Source organism: Coregonus clupeaformis, chromosome 37, assembly GCF_020615455.1.
Source record: "Coregonus clupeaformis isolate EN_2021a chromosome 37, ASM2061545v1, whole genome shotgun sequence".
NCBI classification, from domain to species: domain Eukaryota; kingdom Metazoa; phylum Chordata; class Actinopteri; order Salmoniformes; family Salmonidae; genus Coregonus; species Coregonus clupeaformis.
Window position 1 is genome coordinate 3,619,441 of NC_059228.1, and position 19,665 is coordinate 3,639,105.

At 42.5% G+C, this 19,665-nt stretch overlaps 1 protein-coding gene across 1 annotated transcript in view; it reads right to left on the reverse strand.

Annotated features, from left to right (window-relative positions):
* The window catches only part of LOC121553327 (inactive tyrosine-protein kinase 7-like), a 210,793-nt gene that overhangs the window by 36,341 nt on the left and 154,787 nt on the right, over positions 1 to 19,665 (reverse strand). Inside the window, exons 4-6 of the mRNA XM_041866356.2 lie at positions 17,239 to 17,423; positions 14,596 to 14,743; positions 5,681 to 5,811 (exon numbers count right to left, since the gene is read on the reverse strand). Of these exons, the coding sequence (XP_041722290.1) occupies positions 5,681 to 5,811; positions 14,596 to 14,743; positions 17,239 to 17,423 (464 nt within the window). The remainder of the gene's footprint in view (positions 1 to 5,680; positions 5,812 to 14,595; positions 14,744 to 17,238; positions 17,424 to 19,665) is intronic.

Consider the following 19,665-nt stretch of genomic DNA (forward strand, 5'->3'; position numbering starts at 1 on the left):
GTGTGCAATAATAGTGTTTAACATGATTTTTTTTAATGACTACCTCATCTCTGTACCCCACACATACAATTATCTGTAAGGCCCCTCAGTAGAGCAGTGAATTTCAAACATAGATTCAACCACAAAGAACAGGGAGGTTTTCCAATGCCTCGCAAAGAATGGCACCTATTGGTAAAAAGACATAAAATAAAAGTAGACATTGAATATCCCTTTGAACATGGTGAAGTCATTAATTACACTTTGGATGGTGTATCAATATACAGTGGGGGAAAAAAGTATTTAGTCAGCCACCAATTGTGCAAGTTCTCCCACTTAAAAAGATGAGAGAGGCCTGTAATTTTCATCATAGGTACACGGCAACTATGACAGACAAATTGAGGAAAAAAAATCCAGAAAATCACATTGTAGGATTTTTTATGAATTTATTTGCAAATTATGGTGGAAAATAAGTATTTGGTCACCTACAAACAAGCAAGATTTCTGGCTCTCACAGACCTGTAACTTCTTCTTTAGGAGGCTCCTCTGTCCTCCACTCGTTACCTGTATTAATGGCACCTGTTTGAACTTGTTATCAGTATAAAAGACACCTGTCCACAACCTCAAACAGTGACACTCCAAACTCCACTATGGCCAAGACCAAAGAGCTGTCAAAGGACACCAGAAACAAAATTGTAGACCTGCACCAGGCTGGGAAGACTGAATCTGCAATAGGTAAGCAGCTTGGTTTGAAGAAATCAACTGTGGGAGCAATTATTAGGAAATGGAAGACATACAAGACCACTGATATTCTCCCTCGATCTGGGGCTCCACGCAAGATCTCACCCCGTGGGGTCAAAATGATCACAAGAACGGTGAGCAAAAATCCCAGAACCACACGGGGGGACCTAGTGAATGACCTGCAGAGAGCTGGGACCAAAGTAACAAAGCCTACCATCAGTAACACACTACGCCGCCAGGGACTCAAATCCTGCAGTGCCAGATGTGTCCCCCTGCTTAAGCCAGTACATGTCCAGGCCCGTCTGAAGTTTGCTAGAGTGCATTTGGATGATCCAGAAGAGGATTGGGAGAATGTCATATGGTCAGATGAAACCAAAATAGAACTTTTTGGTAAAAACTCAACTCGTCGTGTTTGGAGGACAAAGAATGCTGAGTTGCATCCAAAGAACACCATACCTACTGTGAAGCATGGGGGTGGAAACATCATGCTTTGGGGCTGTTTTTTCTGCAAAGGGACCAGGACGACTGATCCGTGTAAAGGAAAGAATGAATGGGGCCATGTATCGTGAGATTTTGAGTGAAAACCTCCTTCCATCAGCAAGGGCATTGAAGATGAAACGTGGCTGGGTCTTTCAGCATAACAATGATCCCAAACACACCGCCCGGGCAACGAAGGAGTGGCTTCGTAAGAAGCATTTCAAGGTCCTGGAGTGGCCTAGCCAGTCTCCAGATCTCAACCCCATAGAAAATCTTTGGAGGGAGTTGAAAGTCCGTGTTGCCCAGCGACAGCCCCAAAACATCACTGCTCTAGAGAAGATCTGCATGGAGGAATGGGCCAAAATACCAGCAACAGTGTGTGAAAACCTTGTGAAGACTTACAGAAAACGTTTGACCTGTGTCATTGCAAACAAAGGGTATATAACAAAGTATTGAGTAACTTTTGTTATTGACCAAATACTTATTTTCCACCATAATTTGCAAAAAAATTCATAGAAAATCCTACAATGTGATTTTCTGGATTATTTTTTCTCATTTTGTCTGTCATAGTTGACGTGTACCTATGATGAAAATTACAGGCCTCTCTCATCTTTTTAAGTGGGAGAACTTGCACAATTGGTGGCTGACTAAATACTTTTTTCCCCCACTGTACCCAGTCACTACCAGTGGCGTAGTGCTATTTCTTTAGGTAAGAGAGCGCAAAAAATAACTGTAAATTACCTCATGGAACACAGGACTGATGGTTGCTGATAATAGGCCTCTGTACGCCTATGTAGACATTCCATTAAAAATCAGCCGTTTCCAGCTACAATAGCCATTTACAACATTAACAATGTCTACACTATTTCTGATCAATTTGATGTTATTTTAATGAACAAAAAATTTGCTTTTCTTTCGAAAACAAGGACATTTCTAAGTGACCCCAAACATTTGAACGGTAGTGTATGTATGTACAGTATGCATGTATGGAGCATAATGTATTTACTGTTTTATTCACATGTTTTCAAGTACTGGTGACAAATCATGATTGAAATGGACACATATGATGTGTGTAAAATACTTTTTGGAAGGTTGTACTGATTATGATGAGCTAATGCTAAGCGAAATGACAGCTACTGTATGTGTGGCGCCATGTTTGTTGACATCATCCAATGCATTCTGGTTTTCATGTAAACGTCTGTGAGACCAAAGATGTTATAACAAAACGAGGTGAAGGGACGGTTCACTCGACTGACTTAGATTGTAACTATTGTTTAGCGTATAAACTTCTTCTGTGTTTTCCCCCCATTTATTGATACGTCCCCCATCATAGTAATATTTCCTGCATCATATCCCCCCACGATACCGTCCCCCATTTCTACCCCCCATGGACTTGAAATCCCCCACAAATGAAATGAACCCACCCACAAACCCCCCTAAAATGGTTTCACCCAAATCTGGCAACCCTGTTTAGCTTTCACGCTACAGTTAGGCTAAGCAGTAGGCTTGTATTTGAGGTGATGATCTGTGAGGGGATCAAATTGTATCTTATTTGTCAAAAACTGTAAACGACTTGTCAAGTCATGTGCTCCGGTTCTTGTATACACTGTAACAAGTACATCAAAGATTTGTAATATGTTGAAAAGTGGCCAAACTAAGTTAATATTTTTCGGGCAGTGGGCATAGCCATCTTTGACTTTGACTTTGTTTATTTGCGTCTCATAGTGAATGGCATTCTGGGATTAGGGAGTTTTCGCTTGTCAAACAAACAAAACATGGCTGCCATCATAAAGAATTTAGCTGCTATTAGCTTAGCTTACACGCATCTCTTTCCTAAACAATATTACATTTCTCCCTTGTGCTCACCAGAGATGTGGTACATTGTAAACAAGTGTAGCTGTTAGGTCGCTAACTTATGTTTAGTTTTTTGTCAGCGCAACCTGTTATTTAGACTGGTTTATGGAATGAGTTTGGCTGTGGATGTGTTCCATGTTATGCTTGAATGATGAAGTTCGCATTTATCTTTTACAATAAAAGGTGAAATTGAGGAATAAAGTTGGAAGACCTTTATTTCCCATCAGTACAACACATTGTTTAGATGCTTTTCAGACAACAATGCTGTTTAAACGCGTTTGTTGCATCATACGTTTAATTGCTACTGTTCCAATCACATATTTGCAATGGTACGCTGCAGGGACCACTCAACAATGATACCCTCAAACGCCAAGTTAGGCATACCTCATTTCAAAATAGGCCATCATCACTGTCACTCGTGAATGATAATGATTCAAGCTTTACTGGTGAAACTGCACCTGCATGCCAATCATTTGATTGATCTCAACCAGTTTCATGGGAATAGCCGATGCATTTCCATCTTATCGAATAACTGTTTCGTGAACGTATTAGAGCAGATGTTAAAAAACGATTAGCCTTTCTTATATTTTGTTTCAATCAAAGCATATATCCTGAATAGTGGCGGGCTCTGTTGAGTTTTGGCGCATTATAATTTTCTGGGGACTATTCAGCTTCAGCTAACCATCCTAAAATCTCATTAGAAAAGAGGAGGTGTTTTTGGTGTAAAAGTAATGTTATAGGCCTCCTATGCTATGCTATTATATTTGGTTCTGTTATATAAAATATCAATGAATCGTTATGTGATCTTGCGAGACATTGATTCTGCTTTGATCTAACTTTACTAAACGAACACCATTGTGAGAAGTGATAATCTTCTATTTGTAATAATACTAATAATAAGTGATGAGTAGGACTATTAGGCGTAGGCAACAGATCATGATGAGTGTTATTTTAAACGATTGGAGCACTCTTCGTGGTTCTGAATGGACAGCACCAAGATCACGCAATTATGTAAAAGAGGTGGTGGCCACTCTGGTTTGGGTGTCCTCGGCAGAACGGTGTCGCCGTAACCAAGTGGTCACATATCGTTCTGAGTTCCACTGCGCAAGAGAGGGTCCGTGGAGTTTATGAACGTGGTAATTAAATATAATTATTTTAGAATTTATCCGAATTTATTTTCCTGAAATAGTTTTACCAGCACCATGTATTCTCAAATTGAAAAAGGTGAGGGAGCACTGCTCCTTTGTGCTCCGGCAGCACTACACCCCTGGTCACTACAAAGATACTGGCATTCTTCTTAACTTTGTTGCCGGAGAGGAAGGAAAACAGTCAAAACAGTTACAGAGTTTAATGGCTGTGATTTGAGAAAACTGTGGATGGATCAACAACATTGTAGTTACTCCACAACACTTACCTAATTGACAGAGTGAAAAGAAGGAAGCCTGTACAGAATACAAATATCCCAAAACATACATCCTATTTGCAACAAGGCACTAAAGTAATACTGCAAAAAATGTGGCAAAGCAATTCCTTTTTTGGCGTGAATACAAAGTGTTATGTTTGGGGCAAATCCAATACAACACATTACTGAGTCCCACTCTCCATATTTTCAAGTATAGTGGTTGCTGCATCATGTTATGGGTATGCTTGTAATCATTAAGGACTGGGGAGGTTTTCAGGATAAAAAAGAAACGGAATGGAGCTAAGCACAGGCAAAATCCTAGAGGAAAACCTGGTTCAGTCTGCTTTCCACCAGACACTGGGAGATGAATTCACCTTTCAGCAGGACAATAACCTAAAACACAAGGCCAAATCTATACTGGAGTTGCTTACCAAGACGACAGTGAATGTTCCTGAGTGGCCGAGTTACAGTTTTGACTTAAATATACTTGAAAATCTATGGCAAGACCTGACAATGTTTGTCTAGCAATGATCAACAACAAATTTGACAGAGCTTGAAGAACTTTGAAAAGTAAAATGGGCAAATGTTGCACAATCCAGGTGTGGAAAGCTCTTAGAGACTTACCCAGAAAGACTCACAGCTGTAATCGCTGCCAAAGGTGCTTCTACAAAGGGGTGTGAAAACTTATGTAAATGAAATATTTCTGTATTTCATTTTCAATACATTTGCAAACATTTCTAAAAACATGTTTTCACTTTGTCATTATGGGTTATTGTGTGTAGATGGGTGAGCAGTTTAATTTTTTTGTATTTTTTTTATTCAGGCTGTAACACAACAAAATGTGGAATAAGTCAAGGGGTATGAATACTTTCTGAAAAGGCACTGTAGCCATGTCATTTTTACACATTTTTTGTTATTCATTATTAACTGCATATTTTTCCTCGTGTCATTATAACAAAACAAAAAATTATCTTTAAATCTGCATTGTTGGAAAAGGACCCGTAAGTAAGCATTTCACTGTTAGTCTACACCTGTTGTTTCCGAAGCATGTGCCAAATAAAACATTTGATTTGATTCTATCAGTGTTTTGATACTTGTTGTGTTTTATGTTTTTGTGTGGATCCCAGAAAGAATAGCTGCTGCTTCGACACTGCCATAAATCCTCCATTCCACCCATTCAATCAGGTGTGTGTGTGTGTGTCTGCGTGTGTGTGTATGTTAGTGTAGTACCTGCTATGAGGAGGGAGGCCTCCAGCGTGATGTCGGGGCCCCGGGGCCCTCTACCCACACACCTGTAGGAGCCAATGTTTCTGGGCTTCACCTGGGTGATTAGCAGGGTACCGTTGGTGTACAGGATCACTCTATTGAGAGAGGAGAGGAGAGGGGACACAGGTAGTACTCAGATGAACATCAATAATGCCATTCACTTGCTGATACTGTCAACCAAAACATAGTACGAATGCAGAAACTGAAGAAGGCACTTACATTAAAGGAAAATTCCACCCAAAAACAGTCCCAAAATGCATCATACAAGGATACATTCCTTGAAAACTTGAGTGCTGACAAGCAAAACATTTTGGGACTATGTCAACAATGGACTAATGTCGTTTTTGGGTGGAGTTTTCCTTTAATAGAGTAGGTTTAGCTATGCAAAGACATTACATTTTGAATAGGTGATTTTACAGTACGCACTTAACACCCTTTTCACACTATCGTGCCGACCCGAACCATACTCTGCTGGCTCAGATCTTTTCTTTTCAAATTATCCTTTCCAGCAGGGTTCCAGCTGTGGTGGATTCGTAACCAGGCCAGCTCAGAACAGCTTGGCTCGGCTCAGTGTGAAAAGGGTATGTGTCTATTCTATCTGGCCCAGTATATGCCATGCCCTTTTTCTGGCCCCAGTATATGCCATGCCCTTTTTCTGGCCCCTAGTAGGGAAAGAGGAGTTTCAGTGTGTGTGATGGAGAGGATAAAGACTCATTACTGTCTGACCTTTAGTCAGCTCAAAGTCTGACAGCTAAGGAGCTTCACATCCAATAACAACACAGAGAGCAAGACAGACTGGCACACCACTGGCAGGTCACATTATTATCTATTATTCCCTCATAGCAATATGGTTTCACTGGCTAGCTACAAGACGGACAGCTACAGTCTAAGATTTGTATATCTGTTTTTGAACTTTTAAATTAATGATATATAGCCATTGATTCTTGAAGATTATGTTTTTTAAATACCAGACTGTAGCTTTAAAAGAAGTGAAATGTGCAGTCAGAAAAATTATATTGCCAAGGCTAGTGCCATGTAATACACATAGATGCAATTTTAGCTCCCACATACTACATGTATGTAGTATGACTTGCTTATAAATGCTTTATGAAGCATTTATGTTGTGCTTATGCATGCTTTATGAATTGCCTATATTAAGCCTTTATATTATATCTGTTTTTGTTTGTTTAGAGTACATTAGAGTATTCCTTTATTGATACAAACTTGGGGAAATGATTTATCACCACAAGCATCAGCAATGATACAAAAGTGGGGACTATTTTCAACACTGTTTGTCACCTAAAAAAAGTCATCACCCAGCTCCCAATCTACCTGTCTGCATGACTGCCTTGTGGCTTCTCTGGGGAACAGTGATATTTCTACATTATATTCAGGCTTTATTCACTGGTAGGTGGGAAATGAGCTTTGGGAAATGAGCTTTGGGAAATGAGCTTTGGGAAATGAGCTTTGGGAAATGAGCCGCTGTAGCTCCAAGGAGACAAAAACTTAAAGAATGGGCAAGCATAATGAGACACAGACCCTCCAGGTTCTCTCTGATAGGGATGTGCACGCACGGTTATTCACCATTCATGGCAATCCACCATTCATTCTGATCTTAACTCCAACCCGGAAGGACTCTGACATTGCTTACGCTGCTCGTTCACGCTGCTTGTTCCGTGGGTAAGCGAATGCTTCTACCACTGTCTCTCCCAAGCATCTTTGACCGGTGTTTGGCTTACTGCCCCGCATACTGCTTGTATCCACAGCACTAACTTTAGAGTTGGTAATCTCCCGCTCGTTTAGTAAAGTGCAGCCAGGATCCATACATAGAGCAAGTTCTCCGCCTTCTCTCTGTTTATCGTACTGGTGCATGTGTGATCAAGTGTGTGTTGCTTGTGTGTGTTTGCCATTTCACTGGCGGAGCTTGATTTCGGGAGGCGGGGTATGGGTTGTGTTTGCGAACTCATTTTAGCTCACCACAAGCTTGTAGCATGGCTAACACTAGACAGAAAAATGCTGCAAAGCTCAATATGGAAGAGGAATATGTATCAAGCACTACATTCCACTACTCGATCAACAAAACAAGTTCTATAATAATCTAATAACTTTAAGTCCTTCCTGCAACTCTTTATGTATCCTACAAACAAAAGAGTTGATGATCTGTTTAAGGATGTAATGGAATTTAAACACTTGGAATTTATGCAGTCGGAGGTGGAGGAGCGAATGGGCGCGAATGTCACCAGCCAGACTGCATTCAAAATAATAATAATAATAATAATAATAATATGCCATTTAGCAGACGCTTTTATCCAAAGCGACTTACAGTCATGTGCGCATACATTTTTACGTATGGGTGGTCCCGGGGATCGAACCCACTACCCTGGCGTTACAAGCGCCATGCTCTACCAATTGAGAGAACGCCCCATTGAAATGACTTGTAATTTGTGTTGCCACTCTAGGGTCATGAACTACTCGTAAAGCATATTTAGAACTATTATTCAAAAACATAAGTAAAATACCATCAAAAATGTAAACAAATATTGCGATATGAATGATATTGTCCATATCGCCAAGCCCTGTTATCTCTGAGCTTTGCTGAATCATTGTCACTCTGCAGAACATATGTCTGTGTCACACCCTGATCTGTTTCACCTGTCTTGTGCTTGTCTCCACCCCCCACCAGGTGTTGCCAATTTTCCCCATTATCCCCTGTGCATTTATACCTGTGTTTTCTGTTTGTCTGTTGCCAGTTCGCCTTGTTTCGTCATGCCTACCAGTGTGTTTTTTCCCGTATTCCTGTTTCCGACCTATTCTGCCTGCCGTGACCCCGAGCCTGCCGTCCTGTACCTATCAGACTCTGATCTGGTTACGAACCTCTGCCTGTCCTCGACCTGCCCTTTGCCTGCCTTCTGTGGTTTTAATCAATTACTCTGTATATTGAACCTTCCGTCTCCTGTGTCTGCATCTGGGTCATATCCTGAGTCATGTTAGTCGGAGGATTTCACAATTTTCCAAACAACACTTGACAAGCACTCTTCCAAAGGAAACTACCTCGAAAACCAATCGAGGCGCAATAACATTTTAATCGATGGAACTGAGGACGTAAAGACTGAAACTTTGCATGAGAGAAGTCAAGACCAAGAAACTCCTGGCAGATCAACAAAAACTGGACCCTACTCATTGAGATGGAGAGGGCACATAGGATTGGCAATTTCTTCTCTGAAGGACAGCCCAGATGTATAGTGGTGAAACTGCTCAGGTTCAAAGACAAGGAGGAGATTCTCAGGAGAGCCAAGTGCCTGAAGGGAACCAAAATCTTCATCAATGAAGACTTCTCCGAAAAGGTACGCCTCAAAAGAAAGGTAATGCTGTCACGACTAATTGAATATTGCAAGAAAGGCAACATTGCATTCCTCAGTGTTGAGATTCAAAATGCTGTATGGAGCAGCCATGTTGTGACAAGGTTGGGGGAAGCAGCAAAGACTTCACGGAGCAGCCTGTTAATTACAAACAAAACAGTGAAAGCAACTTTGTATTGAAGTGGGATCGCGCATTTTCCAACTCATGATTACATCTTCGGTCGTCGTGGGAAAGACGCATTGTTAAAAACACTTGTAAACAACTGGTTGCAGTTCAGAGCCAACCTGGATACTAAGGAGATCCTGAGGGAAATCGACGAGTACCAACAGTTTTATGTTATGGAGGAGCATCATACTGCATCGTGGAAAGATCCGGCTACCTCACAAAAACACTCACAGATTCATCTACAGACACGCACGACTTACTTACCGTTGAGGTAGAGGCTAGTGCTCTTGCCGGAATTCATGCAACACTTCAAAAGTTGTGTGAGGAGGTAGCAGGGCTGAGGGGGAGTTTGGAGTTTAGCCACAGTGAAATTCTCACACTCCAAGGAGAGAACAAGGCACTCACAGCCAAGGTAAAAACCCTCGATTCCAACATGGATTGTCTACTCAGGGAAAACAGGGTGATGAGGGAGTCACTACTAGACATACAAACCTGTAGCATGCGGGAAAATCTCACATTTTCTGGGATTCCTGAGGACGCATCCAATAATCCAGAGGGGGCGATCAGAGAGTTCATGCAATCTGCCTTGAAACTTCCTCTAGAGACTGTAAACAAGGTGGCTTTCCACCGAGTGCACAGACTTGGAGCTCGGAGCGACAAGACCAAGGGTCCCCGGCCTATCATCGCAAAATGTGAACACTACCAACAAAAGGAGTTGATCACAAGCAGGGGAAAGGAGCTTAAAGGGACCATATTCGGTCTCAATGACCAATTTCCTGCGGAGATAAACAAACGTCGCAAGAGGCTGTATCCTGTACAGAGGCAACAGAGGGAGAGCGGTAAGCATTGTGGACAAACTCTTTATAGATAGACAGCTCTTCTGAGACAGCTCCATAACCCCATGGCTGTACTAAATTCTACGGGGACGTCAGGTTACGGGTTAAGCGAGCAGTGTGTCAAGAAGCAGTGCGGCTTGGCAGGGTCGTGTTTCGGAGGACACATGGCTCTCGACCTTCGCCTCTCCCGAGTCCGTACAGGAGTTGCAGCAATGGGACAAGACTGTAACTACCAATTGTATATCACGAAAATTGGGGAGAAAAAATGTATAAATAAAAAAGACAACTATTTAGCAAACTCAAATAAAATAATTTATACCAAGAGACCGTTCTGCCACCTCTGGTCTCTTGGCCCTCCCACCCCTACTGTAGGGCAGATCCCATTCAGACCAGTCAAAGCTCTTCTCTGTCCTGGCACCCCCAATGGTGGAACCAGCTTCCTCCTGAAACTAGGACAGCAGAGTCCCTGCCCCATCTTCCGAAAACATCTGAAACCACACCTTTTCAAAGAGTATTTTAAATAATCCCACAGCACCCCCCCTCGCACCCCCTTCTCACCCCCACGAAAGAAAAAGCCTTTTGTGAACTAACACTCGCACTTGACTTTTTTTCCCCCCTTTCTAGCTCTGACTGCTGATAGCTACTTCACTGAGGAATAATGTACTTACTATGGCTGAAATATGTGGTTGTCCCACCTAGCTATCTTAAGATGAATGCACTAACTGTAAGTCGCTCTGGATAAGAGCGCCTGATATGTGATTAAAATGTAAATGTATACTGCAACTATTATCTTTGACTCCAAAACGAGCTGAAATAAAATAAAAACCATCCTGAATTATGTTCAGTTCAGGGGGGGAGCAAATATCGAATGTGGTTTTTAAGATTTTTTTCCTAATGGGGTTTTCAAGCTTCTGAATCAGGCGGGTCACATTTAGATTGACTTTATAATTTAAAGGTAGACTCAAAATCAAATCAGCACCGCAGATATTGGGCGTGTTTGAATGGTAAGGCTAAAGCAACCGACTGTAGGCGAAAGTCAAGGAGTGAAATCGAGGGAGGTGCATCTGCGACAGCGGAAGGTCGGAAACGAATGTGGTTTTCCAAAAGCAAGACCAAGATCAACATGGCAGTGTTGCCATTGTTTATAAAAAGGTTTTCATTATAATGCAGAAATAAACATGTATCTAACCCCGATTTCACACACTCACAAACTGAAATCATAATACAATATTATGTGTGTACATTGTACAATCAATAAGTGAGAGAGAGCCTCAAATATCACATTTATTTGTATATATCCACTATACACATAAATTGTGGTAAATTGGTTCCTGTTTTAGTCATGTCTTTGGTCACATTTGCGTGGGTCAAACAAAAACACCCTAATGATTGGTTGACAATAGAACCTCCCACAATGCAGGTGATGGCTGCAAGATGAAGTTGGTGAAGAGCAACTGCAGAAACTTGCAGTCTACTGCAGTCAAAACTTCATGGCCCTTTGATCACACTACCTTTCTCTCTCACAGACACACAGAGTATCTGCACATGTGCACTGTGAACGGGTGCACTTCACGCTGCTACAACGTGGTAGCTACCGGACCAAAACAGTGGAGAAGTTCCATAACATCTGGTTGTTATGGAAATCGTCCCACTCCTAAAGGTAGGCTATTAAACGTAGCTCAAGAGAAAGTGCAAGTCTCTCCAACTCTGCTCTCTCCAAACTACTTCTACCCTATTGGCTGATATAGCCCAGTAATACATAATATAATGGGCCACGTGAGAATTCCATGACATAGACTGACCAGGTGAATCCAGGTGAAAGCTATGATCCCTTATTGATGTCTCTTGTTAAATCCATTTCATTTAGTGTAGATGAAGGGGAGGAGACAGGTTAAAGAAGGATTTTTAAGCCTTGAAATAATTGAGACATGGATTGTGTGTGCCATTCAGAGGGTAAAAGGGTAAGACAAAATATTTAAGTGCCTTTGAACTGGGTATGGTAGTAGGTGCCAGGCACACTGGTTTGTGTCAAGAACTGCAACGCTGCTGGGCTTTTCACGCTCAACAGTTTCCTGTGTGTATCAAGAATGGTCCACCACCCAAAGGATATCAAGCCAACTTGTTAGATTAATTTGTATTTTAAGAATAATGACTAAAGGATTTCACCCCAAATACAGTATAAATGTGTAAACTGTGTTACAATTATCAACCCACTAACAGAGGGGGGGGGCAGGACTAAACATTCCAGGGTAAGTAGAAAGGTGGAAACTGTTTAAGAAAGCCTCCTAAAGGTGGGCGGAGCAAAGTGCCTTTGTGTGTCAAGAGGTATAAAACAGGAGGGTATGGGTTTTGGCGCCAGAGCTCTCCATGAATAAAAATACAGATCATTCTTGCTGGTTGTGGACCTTGAATCATTTATGATTAAAACCAGAGCCTTACAACCTCTGGTAATGATTCAAGCTTAGGTTGAATTAGAGATAGAAATTCTCGTAACACAACTTGACACAACTGTGGGAAGCATTGGAGTCAACACCCCTGTGGAACACTTTCGACACCTTGTAGAGTCCACGCACCGATGAATTGAGGCTGTTCTGAGGGCAAAAGGGGGTGCAAACCAATATTAGGAAGGTGTTCCTAATGTTTTGTGCACTCAGTGTATAGCCTACCTTTTAGGAGGACAATTTGCAGGCAGAGACAAATAAATGGGTAATCAATATTTATTGAAAATTAAAAGGTGCAACGCTCGCTCACCATGGTAGCCTATTCACACATTGTGCGTTTTCCTTTTCAATGATGATCAGATGTTTTGATTGCACCTTGACTCACGTTGGTTGAGCGCCCTCCACTTCTTTCCATTGTTGGGTGCACTACTACTTTTGTGATTATATTTTTTAGTTGTATTATTATTATTATTATTATTATTATTTATTTTTTCAGGGGGAGCTGCATTACCCTCAGCACCCCTACTTCCCACAGCTATGAGGAGAGGTAGCCCATTGGGCACACACTGGTTGAATCAACATTGTTTCCATGTAATTTAAATGAAATTAGGTTGAGCCAACATGGAATACACGATGTATTGACGTGTATCGGTGAATCATTCCTAATAAATCATTACATCCCTAATAAATTACATCCCTAACATGTAAAAAACGACGGACTGGTATCCCTTCTTTCTTTTCTTTCCCAAACACTTGGTCTCTGACCAACTAACCCGTTATCGCTCTCAGCAGGATTTTCTTGACTCTAACCAGTCAGGCTTCAAGGCGGCTCACTCAACTGAGACCGCTCTCCACTGTGTCACAGAGGCTCTCCGCTCTGCATAAGCTGATTCTGTCCTCTGTTCTCATCCTCCTAGATCTATCCCCTGCCTTCGACACTGTGAACCATCAGATCCTCCTCTCCACCCCCTCAGGGTTGGGCGGATCAGGCTCTGCACACTCCTGGATTGCATCCTACCTGGCAGGTCACTCCTACCAGGTGGCGTGGAGAGGATATGTGTCTGCACCACGTGTGCTCACTACTGGTGTACCCCAGGGCTCGGTTCTAGGCCCTCTACTCTTTTCTCTTTACACCAAGACACTCGGTTCTGTCATATCCTCACATGGTCTCTCCTATCATTGCTATGCGGATGACACTCAACTACTCTTCTACTTCCCCCATGCTGACACCCAGGTGGCGACACGCATCTCTGTGTGCCTGGAAGACATCACCGCTTGGATGTCGGCCCCCCACCTCAAGCTCAACCTCGACAGAACGAAGCTGCTCTTCCTCCCGGAAAAGGCCTGCCCGCTCCAAGACCTCTCCATCACGGTTGACAACTCCACGGTGTCCCCCTCCCAGAACCTTGGCATGACCCTGGACAACACCCTGTCATTCTCTGCAAACATCAAAGCAGTGACTCGCTCCTGTAGGTTCGTGCTCTACAACATCTTGGACCTCTTGGCCCTCCATTCAACGCTCTTCTCTGTCCTGGCACCCCAATGGTGGAACAAGCTTCGCCCGAAAGTCAGGACAGCGGAGTCCCTGCCCATCTTTCGAAAACGTCTGAAACCTTACCTCTTTGAAGAGTATCTTAAATAACTCTCACAGCACCCCCTGATCAAAAGTAGGACATAGAAGCATTAGGGTGCTATTTGGGACGCAGCCACTGTAAAAATCGCATTACACTGCACTGCTCCAGAAATAACATTACTTAGCGCGCAACATTACCCTTCCAATTCATTAAGGCCTGAGCTGTGATAACAAACAAAGAGCTATAGACGCCAACGCAGGGGTTCCACCTCACTGGGCCTCAAAGAACTCCAGTTACACATACGCCACACAGACAGACAGACAGAGGAAGAGAGATAGCCTTGGACAACGGGCTATTTGAAGAGGAGGTGGAGGAAGATGGAGGTTGTGGAGGAGGGGAGAGGGAGAGGTGGAGGAGGAAGAAAATATGGAGGAGGAGGTAGAGGAGAGGAGAGGGAGAAAGCTTAAACAAGGTGAAAAGGAGGGTAGAGGACTGGTGCCTACCGGGACTTGTTGGTGAGAAGTTCATTGTCATAGTACCACTCCACAGTGGGCTCTGGGACAGCAGTGAACTGACAGTGGAAGACAGCCTCCTCATTCTTCAGGACAACCTGGTCCCTTGGGGTCACTACTGGCCGGGGGAAACTCTTATCTGAGAGAGAGCGAGAGCGAGAGCGAGAGCGAGAGCGAGAGAGAGAGAGAGAGAGAGAGAGAGAGAGAGAGAGAGAGAGAGAGAGAGAGAGAGAGAGAGAGAGAGAGAGAGAGACATCACTACATCTGTGGGCATTATGCCATTAAAACACAACACATACAACACACGCACGGGCATGTGCACGGATGCACACGCATCACAGACACATGTAAAACACCCACACTCACATACACACATTTCATACCAGGTTTTATTAAACGTTGCTAACAGCAGTGTAAGGTAGGCAAAGGGGGCCTTCAGGAGGTTCAGGATGTCAACACCTCTCGGCCCCAGCGAGACGTAATGAGGTCAGTAAGCACTTTCCATCACCAGGCTCACAGACCATCAAAACCCTGACAGGGCATCCTCTCTCCCCTATACCAATACGCCCTTTGATGAATTAAATTAATCTTGTAATTGTTAGAAAGATTCCAGATGGTCTTCTTTGATTAGTTGATGGACATATTGTAATTACAGGCAGGCCCAGATTCTAAACCCTGCGTTTACCATCAGGCCCTAATGGTCTTACGTCAGTTAGCACGACATTCATTTAGGGACTGCGGATCGTGTAGCAAGACAATGGGGCCTAACAGGGCATCCTCTCTCCCCTCTCTCCCAACCTCCACCACCAGAACCTGTCTGCCAGTCAAACACACCCACTCTCCAGGCCCTGTTTTGGGCTGCAGCTGGCTTGGCGTGCCCAGAGAGGTGTCAGAGTCACAGGGATCAGAGGAGAGGAGTAATCACCACAAAGTTTATCACTGAGAGTTAGGACATTTTTACACCTCTAAATACCCCTTAATACCCAGCTACAGCGTAGGTCAGAAAGATATGACTACAGCGCTTTAAAATATGATTTTGGACATTGTAATGCGTGTTTAATGCCTCTAATCCAGGTCTATGGATAAGACTCTTCAGATTTCACAGCCGTAAGAGATGTAGGTGCCAGAAACCGCATTAGGATGTTCTAAACAGAGCAAAGCGGAACGCTAACTGGGCAGAGCAGCACACACCTGGGCAGACCTGGATTAAAATACTATTTGAAATGTTATAAATACTTTGAACGCTTGCTTAAGCCTGCCTAGAGTGCCAGGTGGACGGGGTTTGCGCTTTTGGGACTTTTCTATTGGTTCCATTGCAACAAGCAAACTCAATCAAGCATTTGAAATGATTTCAAACATTATTTGAACCCAGGTTTACACCTGTGCCACCCCACAACTATTCACTCACACTGAAGGACTATGGGAGTGCACTGTAAAGCGGGTGGAAACTCAACAATTATATTTTTATGTAGATATTTAGTCTCTCCATCCAAGTGCTAATCCGGTGTGTGTGTGTGTGTGTGTGCGTGTGTGTGTGTGTGTGTGTGTGTGGTGTGTCTATGTGTGTGTGTGTGTGTGTGGTGTGTCTATGTGTGTGTGTGTGTGTGTGTGTGTGTGTGTGTGCGTGTGCGTGTTTGTGGTGTGTCTATGTGTGTGTGTGTGTGTGTGTGTGTGTGTGTGTGTGTGTGTGTGTGTGTGTGTGTGTGTGTGCGTGTTTGTGGTGTGTCTATGTGTGTGTGTGTGTGTGTGTGTGTGTGTGTGTGTGTGTGTGTGTGTGTGTGTGTGTGTGTGTGTGTGTGTGTAAGCAGCACAGGTGGCTAATTGGTACTCTATTTTGTGTGGTGATGTGTTCAGGGGCACACGGGGTGACATTTCCACACACACATACTGTGTAATAAGCAAAAATGTATACAGAAACCAGGACAAAAATACATGGACTTATACTGTGAAATTGCGCTTATTGAAATACAACATACAGAATCGACACAAATGGAGCAAAACAGTTAAATGGAATTTCTGGGAATAAACAGTACCTTTACAATAAGTGGATTTGTGTGATTTAGAGTGCGTGTGAGTGAGTGGCTGTGGCTGTGGATACTTACATACCGGTAGGCCCTGCAGTAATCACATTATAGGCTTTCTCTCCACACTAATGGTCCACATTCACTACAGAACAAATCTCATAGTGCTGCCAGGCCTAGCCTCTAACAGGCCTATCAGGTGACTAAACACACCATGACAGGTGTGAAAATATTTATGAAAAGTGGAAAATATGCTAACAAGCCATAACCTTTCTTTTGTTTTATTAACTCACACTGTTGCCTTGCTCAACAGAGCAGCAGCGACACATTATGTGTGTGTGTGTGTGTTTGTGTGATTCTTTTGAAGACCATGCTGCAAAGGTAGGAATGATAAAATGCAACTCAGTAGTAATGGGGCCAAATTGCCAGCGGGACCAAAGTGTGTGCGATGTCAACAAAGGGAACAGGATTATGAAGCAGCCTTTACTGAGAAGCGGAGCCCACACACACACACACACACACACACACACAGGATAAACGTGCACAGACAAAAAAGACGCACGCACACACACACACACACACACATTCCACTCCCCCACCCACCCACACACACCTATGATGTTGAGGGTGAAGTTGGCGTTGCTGCACACATGGCCGGCTGCATTCTTGGCACAGCAGTAGTACAGGCCGTTGTCGTCGGGGCTGGCGCTCTTGAAGGTGAGAGTTCGCTCTTTGTTGTTGATTTGATGGGTCTTCTCTGTCAGCCTCACCCTGTCCCGGAACCACTGGCACGTAGGCCTGAGGGGGGAGGAGAGTAGAGGAGGCGAGAGAGAACACTGTAAAGGGGTTGCCGTGAATTTGACAGGCAGCTCAGTGGCAAGTAAAATTCCGTATTTCATATTACAATACACCTACTGTAATATAAATACGGTATTAAAGCAAGTACTGTGTAATGACACATAGTACAATACCGTAAAATGTACTGTATTATACTGTAAAAAAAGTTAATGCTACCGTAATTGGAAGGAATGAATGAATGAATGCATTACATTTATTGAGGGGAGGGGTTTGTATTTCACAGTATTTTACTGTAATTACAAGGGATTGGTGCAAACAGGTTGGCTGCTTGGTAAAATGCATACAGATTACAGTATATGAATGAATATTTGGTGTTTTATATCACTTGCACTGCTAGAGGCCTTAACAAAGACTTCCAAACTGGCAGCAACTACAGAGCAAAACTGACCAAAAGGACATGGCAAAAATGCTCAATCATTTAAGGTTTAAAACTCACTGCCACTCCACATAGGAGTTAAATTGGTACAGCATTCTTACTCACAGCTGCAACAAATATAGCCTCTTAAATGTTACAAGGCACGCCTCAACATATGTTAATGAGCCAGAAACAACAATACCATGAACCCACTAGCGGTCCAAAAAGTTTTTGGTGCTCTAAAGATACGGTACGTCACTGTATTCTGTGGGGTGGAATTACAGTACCATTCGAAATACAGCAATTCTTTCCCCGCCCACAACATTTTCCCACAATGCACCATCATTTACAGTATGCTGCAGTAAAAAGTTTCAGAGTATTTTACTGTTGACAATTCCCCAAATTACAGTATAAATTACAGTTTTCAGTTATCCGTTTTCCGTTAAAGAGGCTGAGGAGGGCATGAGAATGTATCTGACCAAAACTTTTACGATAAATTATTTATTTTTCTACAATGTAAATTTGGGGTCTGTAATTCCCTGCATCAAGCGAGAAAAGCATGGTTATGTGCGTGTTAATCCTTTACTTCTAAAGATGGGAGAGGAGGGCATGAGAAAGGTCACGAGGGAGACCTTTGACCTTTTGTCTTTTCAGTATGGGGGCCAGAGCAGATTGTCAGCACAGTTGTTGTATGTACAGCGCATTCTGGAACTATACAGACCCATTGACTTTTTCCACATTTTGTTACGTTACAGCCTTATTCTAAAATTGATTCAATTGTTTTTTTCCCTGAACAATCTACACACAATACCCCATAATGACAAAGCAAAAACTTGTTTTTAGAAATGTTATTCATTTTTTAAATTTTTTTTAGGGGGTAAATAAGTTTATTGCAGATAGATTGTAACTTCCATCAATGAAATTGTCTGCATCACTTCCAATCCCCCATATGTTTATTTTTATTTTTCTCGCAAATATATATATACACATATACTCACATACATACACATATACATACATATATACACATACATATACATTTCCTTTAAAAAATATATATTTCACTTTATTACTTTCCAACCCCACCACCCCTTCCCTAATTGGAGTAAACTAGTGAACAACAATGCTTAGGCCTCTACTTCCAGCTTATACATACTATATACATTTTATGGACACAGTCAATTTTACAATGATTCTATTTTGTTTGTTTTTACTCCTGAATTTCCTCTACCCTCAACCTCTCCGATCATTTTCATGATGTCCATCCGGTTTGCCATATCTTTCTAACTGTGCTCTTTCACAACAGCTCTCAACCTATAACCTATATACAGTGGGGGAAAAAAGTATTTAGTCAGCCACCAATTGTGCAAGTTCTCCCACTTAAAAAGATGAGAGAGGCCTGTCATTTTCATCATAGGTACACGTCAACTATGACAGACAAATTGAGAAAAAAAAATCCAGAAAATCACATTGTAGGATTATTCATGAATTTATTTGCAAAGTATGGTGGAAAATAAGTATTTGGTCACCTACAAACAAGCAAGATTTCTGGCTCTCACAGACCTGTAACTTCTTCTTTAAGAGGCTCCTCTGTCCTCCACTCGTTACCTGTATTAATGGCACCTGTTTGAACTTGTTATCAGTATAAAAGACACCTGTCCACAACCTCAAACAGTCACACTCCAAACTCCACTATGGTCAAGACCAAAGAGCTGTCAAAGGACACCAGAAACAAAATTGTAGACCTGCACCAGGCTGGGAAGACTTAATCTGCAATAGGTAAGCAGCTTGGTTTGAAGAAATCAACTGTGGGAGCAATTATTAGGA